We start from the raw sequence: 17,635 nt of genomic DNA on the forward strand, positions 1-17,635 counted from the left end.
TGGCCACCCGCAGACGTCCCGAGATGGGGCCGTCCATTCCATCCCCCAGCACCTCCGAGCCGAGCCCAATGGAGTTTGGGGGTGCTGGCGCTAGAGAGAGAAGGAGAGAGAACCCGAGGGGGGCCGTCCCCTGCACCAGCTGTGGCCGTGGAGGACACACTGCGGCTAGGTGCTGGGGAGGGTCTCAGGGGAATCGGGGCAACAGGTCGCGCACTGGGGAGTCATTTCAGGTGAGTAGGCGCCCCACTCACCCAGAGCTCTCTGTTGTTCACTTGTGTATACCTGTGGTATTTCCTCAGGTTGCATCTCATTCCCAGCATAAGGCGCTAGTCGATTCAGGCGCAGCTGGGAATTTTATTGATCGGAAATTTTGTTCTAAGTTAGGGATTCCCCTCCTGCCCGTTGATGCACCCTTTCCTGTCCATGCCCTAGATAGCCGCCCGTTGGGATCTGGGTTGATTAGGGAGGTCACGGCGCCACTAAAGATGAAGACGCAGGGGGGTCATGAGGAGATTATTCAGTTGTACCTAATTGACTCTCCTGCGTATCCCGTGGTGCTGGGGCTTCCTTGGTTAATCACCCATGACCCCACCATTTCGTGGCAACAGAGGGCTCTCAAGGAATGGTCTGGCCAGTGTGTTGGGCGATGTTTAGGTGTTTCCGTTGGGGCGACCACGGTGGAAAGTCCGAACCAAGTGCCCGCAATGCACATTCCCCCCGAGTATGAGGATTTGGCACTCGTGTTCAGCAAGACGAGGGCGACGCGTTTGCCACCTCATAGGCAGGGAGATTGTGCGATAAACCTCCAGACAGGTGTGGCACTTCCGCGGAGCCATGTGTATCCTCTGTCTCAAGAGGAGACGGCGGCTATGGAGACATACATAGCTGAGTCCCTGAGACAGGGCTACATACGGCCCTCCACTTCCCCTGCGTCCTCAAGTTTCTTTTTTGTGAAGAAGAAGGATGGAGGTTTGCGCCCGTGTATTGATTATCGTAGTCTCAATCAGATCACTGTGAAATACAGTTACCCTCTTCCTCTGATTGCGAGTATGACTGAATCATTACGCGGAGTGCGGTTCTTCACAAAACTGGATCTCAGGAGCGCTTATAACTTGGTGCGCATTAGGGAGGGAGATGAATGGAAGACGGCATTTAGTACCACCTCAGGTCATTATGAGTATCTTGTCATGCCATACGGGTTAATGAATGCTCCTTCAGTCTTCCAATCATTTGTGGACGAGATCTTCCGGGACCTGCATGGGCAGGGAGTGGTAGTGTACATTGACGACATCCTAGTGTACTCTGCTACACGAGCCGAGCATGTAGCCCTGGTGCGCCGAGTGTTGGGTAGGCTGTTGGAGCATGACTTGTATGTCAAGGCAGAGAAATGTCTGTTTTTCCAGGAGTCCATCTCCTTCTTGGGTCATCGGTTGTCCGCGTCAGGGGTGAAGATGGAGATTGACCGGGTGTCAGCCGTGCGTAACTTGCAAACCCCAACCACTGTTAAAGAGGTGCAGCAGTTTTTGGGTTTTGCCAATTACTACCGGAGGTTTATCCGGGGTTTTGGACAGGTAGCAGCTCCCATTACTTCCCTGCTGAAGGGGGGCCCGGTGCGTTTGCAGTGGTCGGCTGAAGCGGACAGGGCGTTTTGTAAACTGAAGGACCTGTTCACTTTGGCTCCGGTGCTGGCGCACCCGGACCCCGCTTTAGCGTTCCAGGTAGAGGTGGATGCGTCAGAGGCCGGTATTGGGGCAGTACTGTCGCAACGCTCCAGCACGCCTCCTAAGCTCCGTCCCTGCGCTTTTTATTCTAAAAACTCAGCCCGGCGGAGCGTAATTATGACGTGGGGGACAGGGAGCTGTTAGCCGTGGTTCAAGCCCTAAAGGTGTAGAGGCATTGGCTTGAGGGGGCTCAACACCCTTTTCTCATTCTGACTGACCATCGTAACCTGGAGTACATCCGGGCAGCTAGGAGATTGAACCCTCGTCATGCTAGGTGGAACATGTTCCTGACCCGGTTCGTTTTTAAGATCACTTACATCCCAGGGTCCCAGAACGGTAAGGCAGACGCCCTGTCCCGGCGGTATGACACAGAGGAGAGGTCCATTGAGCCCACTCCCATACTGCCGGAGTCTTGTCTGGTGGCACCGGTGGTATGGGAGGTCGATGCGGAAATTGAGCGGCTGTTACGCACCGACCCTACTCCCCCAGAGTGTCCAGTGGGTCGGACGTACGTGCCGCTCGAGGTCCGTGATCGTGTCATTTATTGGGCTCATACGTCACCCTCCTCTGGACATCCAGGTATTGGCCGGACAGTGCACTGCCTTAGTGTTAAGTACTGGTGGCCAACATTGGCTAGGGACGTGAGGGTTTATGTCTCCTCCTGCTCGGTGTGCGCTCAGTGTAAGGCGCCTAAACACCTGCCCAGGGGAAAGTTACAACCCCTGCCTGTTCCACAACGGCCGTGGTCTCACCTCTCGGTGGACTTTGTCACGGACCTTCCCCCCTCTCAGGGGAATACCACTATTCTGGTCGTTGTGGATCGGTTCTCTAAGGCCTGTCGTCTCATTCCAATGCCGGGTCTCCCTACTGCCCTACAGACCGCTGAGGCTTTGTTCACCCACGTCTTCCGGCAGTACGGGGTTCCCGAGGATATAGTGTCTGATCGGGGTCCCCAATTCACCTCTAGAGTCTGGAGGGCGTTCATGGAACGCTTGGGGGTCTCGGTTAGCCTTACCTCGGGTTACCACCCTGAGAGTAATGGGCAGGTGGAGAGAGTGAACCAGGATGTGGGTAGGTTTCTGAGATCCTATTGCCAGGGCCGGCCGGAGGAGTGGTCGGGGTATATCCCCTGGGCAGAGATGGCTCAGAACTCTCTCCGCCACTCCTCTACTAACCTGACCCCTTTTCAGTGCGTGTTAGGTTATCAGCCGGTTCTAGCACCATGGCATCAGAGCCAGATCGAGGCTCCTGCGGTGGATGAGTGGTTTCGGCGCTCGGAGGAGACGTGGAACGCTGCACACGTTCATCTGCAGCGGGCCATCCGCAGGCAGAAGGCGAGCGCCGATCTCCACCGCAGTGAGGGTCCAGTCTACGCCCCTGGAGATCGAGTCTGGCTCTCGACTCGAAACCTGCCCCTTCGCCTGCCCTGCCGGAAGCTTGGCCGGCGGTTTGTGGGGCCATTTAAAGTCCTGAGGAGATTGAACGAGGTGTGTTACAAGTTGCAACTGCCTAATGACTATCACATTAACCCCTCGTTCCATGTGTCTCTCCTCAGGCCGGTGGTAGCTGGTCCACTCCAGGAGAGTGAGATAAGAGAGACCCCTCCGCCCCCACTGGACATCGAGGGGGCTCCGGCGTACTCAGTCCGGTCCATCGTGGATTCGAGACGTCGGATGGGGGGTCTACAATATCTCGTGGAGTGGGAGGGGTATGGTCCGGAGGAACGGTGCTGGGTGCCTAGGAGGGACATTTTAGATCCATCCCTCCTGACTGAGTTCCACCGTAGTCATCCTTTGCACCCTGCTCCACGTCCTCCTGGCGTCCCCGAGGCGTCAATGGGGGGGTACTGTCACAAATTCCGCCGAGACTGCTCCTCCTCCTTGTTCGGGCAGGATTCGGCGTTCGTCGTCCCCGGAGTACTAGCTGCTACCGTTTGATGTTCTCTATGTTTGTTTGGTTTTGTCTGGTTGGTGCACCTGTTTCATATCATGTATTGATTATGTCACCTATAAGTTTCCTTTGGTTTTGTTTGTAGTTGTGTGTTGTTGTACGCCTGTCCGTTGGTGAAGGTTTATTGTTTTCTTGTTGTTCGTGCTTTACGCACTTTACGCACTGTTTGCGTAATCGCTCGCCTCCTGTTTGTTGAGGCCCGTTGTTTTGTATTTTGCCTCTGTGACTATTAAAGTCGGATCGACTAAGCTTCTGTGTCCTGCGCCTGACTCCAACACCGCATCCACATCAGCCTCTGACAGCTACTAACAGCAAATGAAATGTGAATTACTTGGTCACAGAGAGCATCGTCTTTGTAGAAACATTTATAGACATACTAATGTATAAATTATTGTAGGCTATTTAGCATAATGTACAGTGCCTTGCAAAAGTATTCATCCCCCTTGGCATTTTTCCTATTTTGTTGCATTACAACCTGTAATTTAAATGGATTTTTATTTGGATTTCATGTAATGGACATACACAAAATAGTCCAAATTGGTGAAGTGAAATATAAAAAATAACTTGTTTCAAAAACTTCTAAAAGATAAATAACGGAAAAGTGGTGCGTACATATGTATTCACCCCCTTTGCTCTGAAGCCCCTAAATAAGATCTGGTGCAACCAATTTACCTTCAGAAGTCACATAATTTGTTAAATAAAGTCCACCTGTGTGCAATCTAAGTGTCACATAATCTCAGTATATATAAACGCCTGTTCTGAAAGGCCCCAGAGTCTGAAACACCACTAAGCAAGGGGCACCACCAAGCAAGCGGCACCATGAAGACCAAGGAGCTCTCCAAACAGGTCAGAGACAAAGTTGTGGAGAAGTACAGATCAGGGTTGAGTTATAAAAAAATATCAGAAACTTTGAACATTATTAAAAAATTGAAAGAATATGGCACCACAACAAACCTGCCAAGAGAGGGCCGCCCACCAAAACTCACGGACCAGGCAAGGAGGGCTTTAATCAGAGAGGCAACAAAGAGACCAGAGATAACCCTGAAGGAGCTGCAAAGCTCCACAGCGGAGATTGGAGTATCTGTCCATAGGACCACTTCAAGCTGAACACTCCACAGAGCTGGGCTTTACGGAAGTGTGGCCAGAAAAGAAGCCATTGCTTAAAGAACAAAATTAGCAAACACGTTTGGTATTCGCCAAAAGGCATGTGGGAGCCTCTCCAAACATATGGAAACAGTGGTCCTCTGTAGCTCAATTGGTAGAGCATGGCGCTTGTAACGCCAGGATAGTGGGTTCGATCCCCGGGACCACCCATACGTAAAAATGTATGCACACATGACTGTAAGTCGCTTTGGATAAAAGCGTCTGCTAAATGGCATATTATTATTATAAAGAAAGTACTCTGGTCAGATGAGACTAAAATTTAGCTTTTTGGCCATCAAGGAAAACGCTATGTCTGGCGCAAACCCAACACCTCTCATCACCCCGAGAACACCATCATGGCAGCATCATGCTGTGGGGATGTTTTTCATCGGCAGGGACGGGGAAACTGGTCAGAATTGAAGGAATGATGGATGCCGCTAAATACAGGGAAATTCTTGAGGAAACCTGTTTCAGTCTTCCAGAGATTTGAGACTGGGATGGAGGTTCACCTTCCAGCAGGACAATGACCCTAAGCATACTGCTAAAGCAACACTCGAGTGGTTTAAGGGGAAACATTTAAATGTCTTGGAATGGCCTAGTCAAAGCCCAGACCTCAATCCAATTGAAAATCTGTGGTATGACTTAAAGATTGCTGTACACCAGCGGAACCCATCCAACTTGAAGGAGCTGGAGCAGTTTTGCCTTGAAGAATGGGCAAAAATCCCAGTGGCTAGATATGCCAAGCTTATAGAGACATACCCCAAGAGACTTACAGCTGTAATTACTGCAAAAGGTGGCTCTCCAAAGTATTGACTTTGGGGGGGTGAATAGTTATGCACGCTCAAATTCAGTTTTTTTGTCTTATTTGTTTCACACATTTTTTTATTTTGCATCTTCAAAGTGGTGGGCATGTTGTGTAAATCAAATGATACAACCCCCCCCAAAATCAATTTTAATTCCAGGTTGTAAGGCAACAAAATAGGAAAAATGCCAAGGGAGGTGAATACTTTTGCAAGCCACTGTAGCTAGCTAAACTAGGCTACAGTGCTTATCTGCTCACCTGGTGTCCATTTGCATATGGTCAGTTCCTCGTGCGCAAGCCCAATTCCCCCTTCGCGCTGCCAGAAAACATTGAAAGTCTAACAGATGTTTGACAAAAGCCAGGAACTAACCATATGCAAATGCAACACCAGGTGAGCAGATAGCTAAACTAGGCTACAGTGCCTAACTAGAATTACAGGAAAAGATTTTTTAACCCTACCCTTTTCATTTCGCTAGTACTTGACTATTTGGATAAATTTGCACTCCAATTGAGGTTGCAAAAACCTAAACAACTGTAAAGCCTTCATTACATTCTCAACCTAACATGGTGACTTTCAATCTAGTTTGATGACCAATTATTGTGGTTTTGAATTTTGTAGGCCAAACCACTGGGCCTAACAGAATGGTTTGTTTCAAGACAACCTATGAAGAAAAATGTATTCACAATGTCAGCAATAAAAAGAAACCTATTTTATTCACAGATAAAACTCAACACGAGCTGCCATATCATACATTTATACACAGAGTCAGAAAATCCTATACAAAACCAAGGACATTAGAAAATATGGGTTTTTATATGAAATATGACATACATAAACTTTCTTGAAATGTTTCAGTTTGGTAATAGTCATTTAATTCATGAAACTAACCCCACATTAGGGAGAGCCGAGGCTGTATTATAAAAATCAAAATGGTAAAAATGGAATAGAAATCATTTTAAAAAATGAATAAAAATCTCATGCAGCATCTTCAGAAAGGGCCTGAGAGTATCTTTGAAAGAAAACAAATGAATATTTTAGTTATATATCAAACACATCAAGATACAACAAAAGCTAGTTTCTTACTAGATAACCAAAACCAGTTCATCATCTTTGTCCTCACCGTTTTAAGAAAAGTAATTCAAACACACACATTCTGGCCGCTACATACAAGTGGTTGATTGATTTTATTTGCCATACAACATCAAAATCTGAAGGCTGTAATTGCTTCACTGCATGTATACACAGGAAACTGTGGTTTCTTATGGCCTTTAGTTAGGACACTACTCTTGGAGCCTATCCTAGTCTTTGATTGAGACATCGGGTTAAATTAGTTAATAAAATAGAATGTTGGAGAGAATTGTTATATATACACTACCGGTCCAAAGTTTTAAAACCTATTCAAGACTAAAAACAAATCATTATTGTTGGGGCTTTTTAAAAATTTAGCCGATCAACTCTTCATTTTCGAGTTGTGTGTGATGAGTGTGTGTGATTAATCAGTTTTCTACATTGCAGAATAATAGTGAAGACATCAAAACTATGAAATAACACATATGGAATCATGTAGTAACCAAAAAAGTGGTAAACAAATCAAAATATATTTTATATTTGAGATTCTTCAAATTGCCACCCTTTGCCTTGATCACAGCTTTGCACACTCTTGGCATTCTCTCAACCAGCTTCATGAGGTAGTCACCTGGAATGCATTTCAATTAACAGGTGTGCCTTCTTAAAAGTTAATTTGTGGAATTTCTTTTTTTCTTAATGCGTTTGAGCCAATCAGTTGTGTTGTGACAAGGTATACAGAAGATAGCCCTATTTGGTAAAAGACCACATCTATATTATGGAAGAACAGCTCAAATAAGCAAAGAGAAACGACAGTCCATCATTACTTTAAGACAAAAATATATATTTTGATTTGTTTAACCCTTTTTTGGTTACTACATGATTCCATATGTGTTATTTCATAGTGTCTTCACTATTATTCTACAATGTAGAAAATACTAAAAAAGAAAGAAAAACCCTTGAATGAGTCGGTGTTCTAAAACTTTTGACCGGTAGTGTATGTAGCTTTGAAGCAGAACTTAGGGAGGGTTCTGAGTCATTGCAAACTGTCTGTGCTGTTGATCTACACTACATGACCATGGGTATGTGGTCAGCTGCTTGTCGAACATCTAATCTGAGAAGGCTTTCCACTAGATGTTGGAAAATTGCTGCGGGCACTTGCTTCCATTCAGTCACAAAATAATTAGTGAGGTCGGGCACTGATGTTGGGCGATTAGGCCTGGCTCGCAGTCCGCGTTCCAATTCATCCCAAAGGTGTTCGATGGGGTTGAGGTCAGGGCTCTGTTCAGGCCAGTCAAGTTCTTCCACACCGATCTCGACAAACCATTTCTGTATGGACCTCACTTTGTGCACGGGGGCATTGTCATGCTGAAACAGGAAAGGGTCTTCCCCAAACTGTTGCCACAAAGTTGGAAGCACAGAATCATCTAGAATGTAATTGTATGCTGTAGTGTTAAGATTTCCCTTCACTGGAACTAAGGGGCCTAGCCCGAACTATGAAAAACACCCCCAGACCATTATTCCTCCCATACCAAACTTTTCAGTTGGCACTATGTATTCTGGCAGGCAGCGTTCTCCTGGCATCCGCCAAACCCAAATTCGTCCACCGGACTGCGAGATGATGACTCGTGATTCATCACTCCAGAGAACGATTTTATACACCACAGGTGTGGCTGAAATAGCCAAATCCACTAATTTGTGTCCACATATTTTTGTATATATAGTGTATGAGATTCTTATAGTGGGAGTGAGAATGTTGGAATGCATAGAACCAAGGCTTGGCACCAGTAAAAAGAGTACAACACAAGAGAGACGTAGAATTACCTTTGCTTGTGGCATCTCATCTGTGCCCTTCTGTTTGTGTCAGTAGAACCCAGTTGAGGCTCATCTAGGGATAAAATGTACGCACTGACAAGCACCACTATGCCTGTGAATAACACCCAGCATGCTCTCTCCATCGCTCTGGGGGCACAGGGAGGGTTAGGGAGGTCTGTCAGGGTGACTCTAGACACCCCGAGCACCAGAAAGAGCTTACTGTCACACTTATGAATCATGGCGTACACACAGCCTGTTGGGAGCAGGCCCTGTATGGTGTATGATGTGTTCTGCGTTCTGCCATTGCCACACTTTCAATTAAATAAACAAGGAGCAAACAAAGCCCAGATCCACATACTTTCCTCTCTCCTCTCTACACCTCCACCCATCTCAGCACCTCCACTGGGGCCCTTTGGGATCAAGGCAACTGGAGGGAGGAAACATTTACTAAAACCTGCTAGCTTTCACAGCTCCGCTGGCAGTGGCTGAGTGATAACAGCAAACCGAGTCCTTGACAAGATAACACAGACCTGTTTTAAAAGGTAGAAAAACTACAGAACAAGAAAGATAACATAAGGCGCAAGAGGCTGGATAAATGGGCAAAATGCTGACTGAGGTTGGTTTGAAATATGAGAAAAGGCAAAGTTTGGGAACGCAATAACATTAGCTTATTGCTCTTCCTTTTTCTTCTGACTTTTTTCTTCCTACAACTGATCTTTTTACACACAGCATAATCATATAAATACACTATACAATGCAATATAAAATTATTATTTCTTAAAAGGAATATGTTCAGGGTTTGCTTAGCTATGCTGGTTATGATACTAGCACCATACAAAAAATAATGACTCAAAATAAGTTGAGTGAAAAAGGCACTTCTGGGTGTCGTTGAATGACTCTTGGGTAAATGATGGCCTCTCTCTCATCATGCAGGAAACACAGAAACCGTTGTTGTCTGTGCACACGTTTCTCTCCCATTCCAACATGAACATGTCCAGAACAACGAGGCACTGCAGATAAGTCGGTTCAGATCTCCTCTGTCTCCATGCAAAGACCCTCATCCCGTTTGTCTCATCTTTTGTCTTTTAGTTTTTCTTGTCACTTCATTCCAGCAATATGAACTGGCTGCTACATTTCATCATCATTCCTTTCTCACTTTCTGGATTCTCCATCACTCATTTCGCATCCTTCTCAGACTTCCACTTCTCGCAGTCCCTCTTGAGTGTCAGGTGGTGATGCCACACTGATGTCGAAGCACGTCACCATCATGACACGTGACTTGCATATGTTGACACAGAAGTCCAGCTCCTCTGTGACCTGACTTAGGGCCTCCAGGTACTCCTGGGACTCCTTGTCCAAATCCTGGTCCACCTCAACTGAAAGAGAAGAGACAGGAGAGCAGACGATTAAAGTAATGGTCACCCACAGTCAACTGAAATCTGGAAGACAGTCCACAGAATCAAGTTAACTTTCAATAGGAAGATAACTTTCTATTTTGGTAGGGAATATGAAGAATAAAAAAAGGTGTAAATCCCCATATGCCCCTATCCTGGTAGAATAATGTAGCACTTACACTCTCCTATCCACTTGCATGGGTCCATCATCAGCAGGGTCTTGGTGTCCTCTAGCTCTTCCTTCAGTGTCTCGTGTTTGACCTTCAGCTCCCTGATCTGCTGCTGCCGCCACTCCAGAACCTTCAGCTTACTGTTGAAGTACAGCAGGCCCTGAGAGAGAGAGAGCGGGAGTGAGAGTGAGAGTGAGAGAGAGAGAGAGAGAGAGAGACACGATAGGGTGGTGAGTGACAGGAACTGTTTGAAATTCAGAGTAAGCTTGAAGATGATATTTCATGGCCGTCATTGACTAGCATTTTTTTGCTGCTAAAGAATTGCAGGATATACAGACACAGTAGTGTATATTAACATTTCTGGCCATTTTCCAGGTATTGTAATATAAGAATACTGGTTTCCTGTCACAATGGACAGAAACCTAATTTGAGATATGTGCATGCAACTCAAACAATGCAATTAATTCCTGTTCTTCGCCTCTCTTCCCTCACTCCAAACTATTCCCCAACTCCCAATACAGAATAATGAAGCCTCAGCCATCCAGCAAAATCAACGTACCTTCTCAACATCTTGGAATGGCTGCTAAAGAGGAGACAAGAGAAGAAGAGAAAATACAAAAGGTCAAACATATGCTCTTACTCTAGACAGAGTTATGATTTCACAGTTAGAACTCAAACAAACATGAACACACAAACAGACATGAATATACAGAGTACTGAACCCTGTATATATACACACAGAAAAATCCATGTGAACACAAATAGACATGTGAATATACAAACATGGAAACAAGCCTTGATGCACATATTACATGGTATTCCAAAACTGGACTGGGAATGATGATCTTCAATTTGTCTTTCCCAGCCATCACTGTCTGGGAATGAAGTGCTCACACACCCCCGTGTGAGCACTTAATTCCCAGCCATTCAGCCAGTGATGGCTTGGAAAGACAAATTGAAGATCATCTTTTCCTAATTGAAACTAAATCAAACCACCACCAGCTGATTTAATATCTTCTCTTAACAAATCCCTGTCTGGCTACCTCTAACTTGTGGGAGGAGTTAATGACCCGTGGCAAGTAGCGCCAGCCATAAAGAGCCATCAGGCAGCCAGGGATGGGCCACGGTGATGGCTGATGGGCTGTGGAGGGGGGATGCACATTCATCACAAATTCCTAGACTGCTCTTTCCATCACCACCCCTTCCCCCTCCGTCGACCAGCACCAGCAGTAAGCCCCAGTCATATCTAAACCAATTAACCCCAGACAGTAATTGCCTCCTGATCTCTTCACATTCCTTCAAAGGCCTGGCTAGAGTAACACTGGGCTCTGACTGTGGTCACACAGACACTTAAAGACGCCGGGAATCGCCATTGGGCAGACTGAAGGTCGAACGTCTAAGACGCACATTTTCATCTTGTTCTTTAATAAGAAACTGGGAAGGAGTGAGCCAAGACCTTCCCACGACGCCATGCCTGGCTTCAATGTAGCACATTCAGAATATTGCTGAGATCAATGTGGCACATGCAGAACATTGCTGAGCCTGACATTGCTAAGAAGCATGTATGTAGTGATGAACATGAACCTAATGTCAGGACTCTAAAATAAGTTCAGTAACAGTATGGGGAGCTTGACAGACAGTAAGCGTGACCCTTCGCTCACCTCGGCTGAGTCCTCCTGACGCCGCATATGGAGCCGTTCCACATCGTCGATCTCGTACACCTTAATCTCAAAGGGCTCCTTCAGTGGTCCTGACATGGGCGGCAGGTCCACCCACTGGCCAGCTGTGCCAGTCTTCTTCCCCAGGGATGAGGTGTCTGGCAGGGGGGCCGGGATGAGCCGCCGCCGCTGGAGCCCTGGCGAGACACAGACAGACAGGCACCTCAATTACTGCAGGAAATATACAATGGTAATATCTGCCCGGGCCGAGTTGAACGGCTCTATCAGTAAATATGTATGAGGCTGAGACGGAGATGTAAAGCGATAGCAGGCTTTACACAGACCTCCTGAGCGTGCTGTTGATTGCATATGTAGAAGGCTTTCACCACTGTCTATATCATATCCCTACCACACAATATGAATTGAAAAGGTTGACTACATAAATCTACCAGAGCTGGAACATGACAACAACGTTCCAGTGCTGTTCAACTGAGTTCAAAGTAATCTCATTACATATCTTAATTACATAAACTATACGAATCTGATTTTAAACTGTTAGAGCCTCTATCTTTACAAGATTACCAGGGGAAGTTGGAGAAATCGCAGGTTGTACTTGATGTTGTTTGGGGATTCTGTGCTATACTTCTCTGGCATGCTGCTTCGATCTGGAGAACTGAAGTTCTTATTTCAGACGGGAACACCACTCAGTCTGCTTTTCAGCATGACACATCTAGTTAAAGTCAACAGCAGTGAACCTTCACCCTTAACAACCCTTAACTAGTGATTGTCTAAGCTGCTCTGTGCAGGAAAACTACTTTTCAAAAAGCAATTAGGGGTAATTCATAGACGTGCTTTGTGACTTTTGGACAAGAGGCTTTTATAGAGACAGTTGGGCTTATGACCTCCATTAACGATCTTCTCCTCCATTATTTAACAAGTGGACTGTTTGACTTCTGACATCACACAGTGGCTTGTAAAAAACAACAAAGACAGGACTTAAACAAGAAGGCTTGTAAAAGGACCTAATTAATGCTTGGGATTTTATGGAACTTTCACATGTTTTTGATTCCCTAACAGTATGCTGTTGTACAGGATATTATCAGAGATAATGCATAATGATGTATACAGATTCAAAGCGCTTACCATTGCGTTTCTTGGGGGACTTGGAGGTCCTGGGGCGGCCTGAGGAAGACATCCCACTCTCGCTCATGGAGTCGTGTGCAGAGGACGCGCTGCCTGTGGCCTCGCTGTCACGGATCATGCTCTCATAACCACTGCTGCCCCCGCTGTGGTAGAAGAGGGCTGTGCGGCCCATGGCTGGGGGCAACTCTCCACTCAGAACACTGCTGTTGTCACTGCCGTGTCCACTGCTGTAGCGCTGCGGCCTCCTGGGGGCTGTGATCTTACTGTAGGGGGACGGCAGCATGACCACGGGGGACTTGTCATCACTCAGGTTCACCCCACTGTCATTACCACTGTCAGAGTCCCCTGAGCCCCTCAGATGTTTGCCTGATGTGCTGCCTGATGCCAGCTCACTGACCCGGCTGTTGGCTGCCCGCATGGCCTGCCTGGTGCCCATGATGGTGCCCCGGCCAGGCTTGCTATTTACGGCTGCGGTGGCCCGAGGGGCGGAGGTCTTGCCAGTTGGGGGAAGGTTGGCATTTGGGTTTCTGGTGGCTGGAGCTGCCAGGGACTTGGTGGAGGAGCTCAGGGCTTTAGAGTTGCTCGCTGACAACAAACGGGCCTTACTTCCATTGACCACTCCAACCGCTCTGGTGTTAACACTACCTTTGACCTGCCCAGGTTTACCTAGAGCACCTGTGGCGCCACATGGGGAAGGTGGGGAGGTAGCAATGGGAGAGCTGCTTGAGTTGGGTAAACCAAATCTGGGAATGGACCTGCTGGACATGCTGCTGCCCAGGCTGGTCCCTCTGTTCTCTCGGCTGATGGTGGGTTTGGAGCCCACCATGGACATGCTGTCACACCTCTCCAGAGACATCTGACTGCCGTAATGCTGCTGTCCAGCATCCCCTCTGGCCCCTCTGGCCTTCAGACTGGACGTGGCTTTGGCCGAGGTGTAGTCACCCCTGAGGCTGGATGTTTTGAGGCTGTTGGAGTCTCCTCTGCAATGGACCTCTAGCTCATCCTCTGACACCGTCCCCCTGGTGAGTGAGGGCCTCCCTGCTTCCCCATACGCAGACTTTAAGGCACTTTGGGGCAGCAGGGTCCTGTTCTTCTGATCCAGACTGGATTTGCGCACTGGAGGGGGAGGAGGTGAGGTACCACCAGGTTTGGGGAGAATGCTGGCTTTCTGCCCGTTGGTCTTCCCAGTTTTCCCCAGAGAGGAGTACTTGAGACTGTTGGTTGTAGCTGTGATGTCCTGGGTGGTGACCTTGGTCTCTGGGGAGGCGTGGATGACAGGCACGGTGCCCAGGGTGGTGGCCCCTCGTCTGAGCTGAGGCATCTTGCTGGGGGACCCTGCTTTCTTGCTGGCCGACTTCTCACAGCCGTCCACCACCCTCTGGGCTGAGGTAGAGCCCTGCACCTTGGGCTGGCGAGGTACGCTGTTGCTGTTGACAACACCAGCTTTCCGGCAGGGAATGCCACTCACTGGGGTTCTGGGAAGCTTGCTGGTGGCAGTGGCGCTGGGGTCTGGGAACTGAGGTTCAGAGTGGTTGTCAATGCGCTGCCAGGGGTCCTCCTGCTTGACTTCCTGTCTCTGTGGTTCACGACTGCTGCTGTTGCTGTTACTATGGGTGATGGATGAGGTAGGTTTCATTTTCCTGGGAAGACTGGAGTGGACTATGTAAGGGCCCTGGGAGGGTTGGGAGGAGGAGCTGAGAAAGTTCACTTTCGCTGTTTTGGATGGGAATCTGAGGGATCCTTTGGTTGACTCGGGAGACGGAGGGCACTTTGTCAGGGACAGTTTGCTAGACACTGCGCTGTCACTGTCCAGTTCAGAAAAGCTAAAGCCGCTGTCATTCAGGGATTTCTTGGTGTCCCTTGGGGATGATTCACAGTGAAACATGCCCAGGGAATCCAGATAGAAGGTGCCTTCTGGGCCGATGTGCTTACTCTGTGGGAGGAAGACGTCTGCAGAGTGGGCCCCTTCACTCTCCAGAGTACAGACGCTGACCTCACTGAGCCAGGAGCTGATGGACGAGCCCCTGCTGCCCACACACACAAATGTGTCATCCTGTAAGGGGGTGAGCACCTCGATATTGACTGCACCCCCCACAGCTGACGTGTAGGCGTCAAACTCATCGTTGATGCTGCTGATGATGCTGACGGGCCGGGAGCCGGAGGCCAGGGCCTGTAGGGAGCAGTCGCTGTTGAAGCTGATGATGCTGGAGGGCCGGCCGTTGTCTATGATGCTGCCGATGGACAGCTCCTCCACCACAGTGAACACCAGCTCATCCTCTCCATTCAGCTCCACAGGCTGCTGCAGGGTCACCGTAGCCCGGAGGATGTCCCTGTCCAGGCACCTCTCTCTCAGGGTGGAGCGCAGCTGGCACACCTCTACTGGTCCCCTTGTCTGGGCTCTACCAAGAAAAGGGGAGCCCCCAGACTCCCCCCGTTTCCCAGCCTGATGGCTCCTTCCCACGGGCGGCATTCTAGTGGTGGACATCTCCTCTGCCTCTCTGTTGCCTCTGCGTGAGTCTCTCTGCTGTGGGGGAGGGGGAGCAGGCTTGGGTAAGGGCTTCTTGTTGAAGTAGACCTTCTCCCGCACCACTGGCTCAGAGGCTGGCACCGTGGCCACATCCTGTTTGATTGGGTTAGCCTGGCTCTCTGACATCATCACCTTCTCACCATCAGCACTCGTTCTGCACACGCTCTCTGAAACCCCTCTGGAATGTTCCAGTTTAGACTTAGAGGGGCTCACCTGGGGGCTGCTGGACGGCGTAGTGCCTACAGATTTAGGAGGACGTTTGGGTGAGATACTCTCCTGGGAGAAGGAGGCTTTAGTTACAGTCTTTAGGGAAGCTGAGCCAGGGCCTTCCTTTGCCTTGCTGTCTATCTGTGGGCTGGCCTGACTTCCCCTGCCCTCTCCAACGAACGCTGTAGGCTCCTCGCTGCCGTCAATACATTCCAGGCGTTCCTGCAGCTCAGCAAACGTGTTGCACTTGAAGAAGTGGTCTCTGTCCAGGGTGCCCTCTTTCCCAGAACGCTTCCTGTTCAGAGACGGGATGATGGGAACGAAGGTGGGGGGGCCCTCGTTGTCACTCAGCTCCCTGTCAGAGATGGCGGCGCCCCCCGGACCCACGTAGATGACGGTGTCGCAGGACTGTTCGCTGCTGGAAGAGTAGTCTGGGTCGCTGAGCAGGGAGGGCAGGTCCGGGTCCAGGGCCACCGTCCGGGGGTGGAAGGGTCTGAGGTGGGGCGGCCGACGGATCCTCCCCTCCTCGCAGGAACTCTCCCCTCCAGAGGAGCTGGATGCATACTGCAAGACAGCCAGAAACACATACAGACACTTACAACACAGTGTATTTGGGACATGTCTAAAGTGCTTAGTACAAGACTGTCTGCACACTTCTCATATTCAAGATATAACATTATTACTTTAGGCTTATTGAAAGAGTCTTTATATCATTTTCTCCACATTTTTCTACATGTCCCTCTTTCAATTTACAGTTAATTCAATTGTGTAAAGAATTCAGGAAGGAATCATTTGTAAGGCAAATATAAATCCCTTAAAAAATAGCCAGTCAATACATTTAAAAGTAAAAAATGCACATCAATAGGTACACTGAAATGTATGTCAATAATATGAATTGGTATGCGTGGCATGCATTATAATCACACCGGAGACCGATGCAAAATAAATACATGCTGTCATTCCACTTAATCATCTGGAGCAATTATTTCCCTAATCCTTAGACAGCCCTATTGATTACATGATTATGTATTGAGATGCCAAGAAAAACTAGCTCTTAATTATGGCACTAATAACATCACATTAATTTCAGGCCCTGATTCATTTCATACCATGGCCCTGAAATGGTGAACAATGCAACTTATGTTAATAACACCCCTGTAATACACTCTTGAGATCACTAAATACTTATATAACTGAGAATCGATGGCTTTCCCTCATCAAAACAGTAAGTGCTGTGTTCATCGAAATATGCTACTGTTCAAATAGAGAATACCCATGTGGCTATACCAATGTTTATGGCGTATGATACTGAAAGATCTTTGAGTTGAGACACAGACCTTGGACTTCTTCTTCCTCATGCGGTGGATGCGTGAGGCCAGCTGGATGGTGGTGAGGGAGTCAGCGTAGTTAGCAGAGGAGTCAGAGATGTGGGCGATCATGGTGGTTCTGCAGTTAATGTTCCCCAGCGACTCTCTCAGTAGCATCGTCAGTTTGCTGTCCCTAGAGATGATACGTTCACACACACCGTTATTAGCATTACTGCTCAGGAAACGGCAGGATTTTTCAACCAACATCCTTTACACCTAATATTAGTCTGGGGTGCCAGAGACTCATTTCATATCACATTCGAAACAACTGCTTCTTCAACTGCTTCTAACCTCTTAGTATACTTCCTCCCAGCTCATTTTCCCGATTTTACACTACAGGCTTATTTTTTCGGCTGGCGGTAAGGAGGCACAATGTCAAACGCACGTTAGTTTGCAATTTTGTCATGTAAAAACTGGTGACTGGCATTTTCCAGCCCTAATGCCAGGTTCTGCAATTTACCTCTCTAACATCAGCTGAGCTCACTTCCACTGTGGTGGGATGGCTGGCAATATTTGAGGCGTGTCCTTAAAAACACTTGCAAAAGTGACAATTCCATGCAGCGCTAATGGGAAGTTTTAAGACTCTTAACGGTAACACATCTGATAATGGCATGGATTTTGAGAGCAGAAGCGCAGCCTATCCAGTCATGACACACAGTACCCATGGAAGAG

The 17,635-nt window shown here is 48.0% G+C and overlaps 1 protein-coding gene across 2 annotated transcripts in view; it reads right to left on the reverse strand.

The window, feature by feature from the left end:
- Window positions 1–8,205: 8,205 nt before the first annotated feature.
- Window positions 8,206–17,635, reverse strand: part of LOC121544880 (kinesin-like protein KIF26A) — a 92,852-nt gene continuing 83,422 nt past the window's right edge. For both annotated transcript variants that reach the window (XM_045209128.1, XM_045209129.1), the window contains 6 exons: window positions 16,934–17,096; window positions 12,863–16,160; window positions 11,723–11,916; window positions 10,621–10,644; window positions 10,071–10,221; window positions 8,206–9,873 (listed from right to left, as the gene is read on the reverse strand). In XM_045209128.1, the coding sequence (XP_045065063.1) occupies window positions 9,689–9,873; window positions 10,071–10,221; window positions 10,621–10,644; window positions 11,723–11,916; window positions 12,863–16,160; window positions 16,934–17,096 (4,015 nt within the window). In that variant the 3' untranslated portion in view covers window positions 8,206–9,688. The remainder of the gene's footprint in view (window positions 9,874–10,070; window positions 10,222–10,620; window positions 10,645–11,722; window positions 11,917–12,862; window positions 16,161–16,933; window positions 17,097–17,635) is intronic.

The sequence above is a fragment of the Coregonus clupeaformis genome, chromosome 29 (assembly GCF_020615455.1).
Source record: "Coregonus clupeaformis isolate EN_2021a chromosome 29, ASM2061545v1, whole genome shotgun sequence".
NCBI classification, from domain to species: domain Eukaryota; kingdom Metazoa; phylum Chordata; class Actinopteri; order Salmoniformes; family Salmonidae; genus Coregonus; species Coregonus clupeaformis.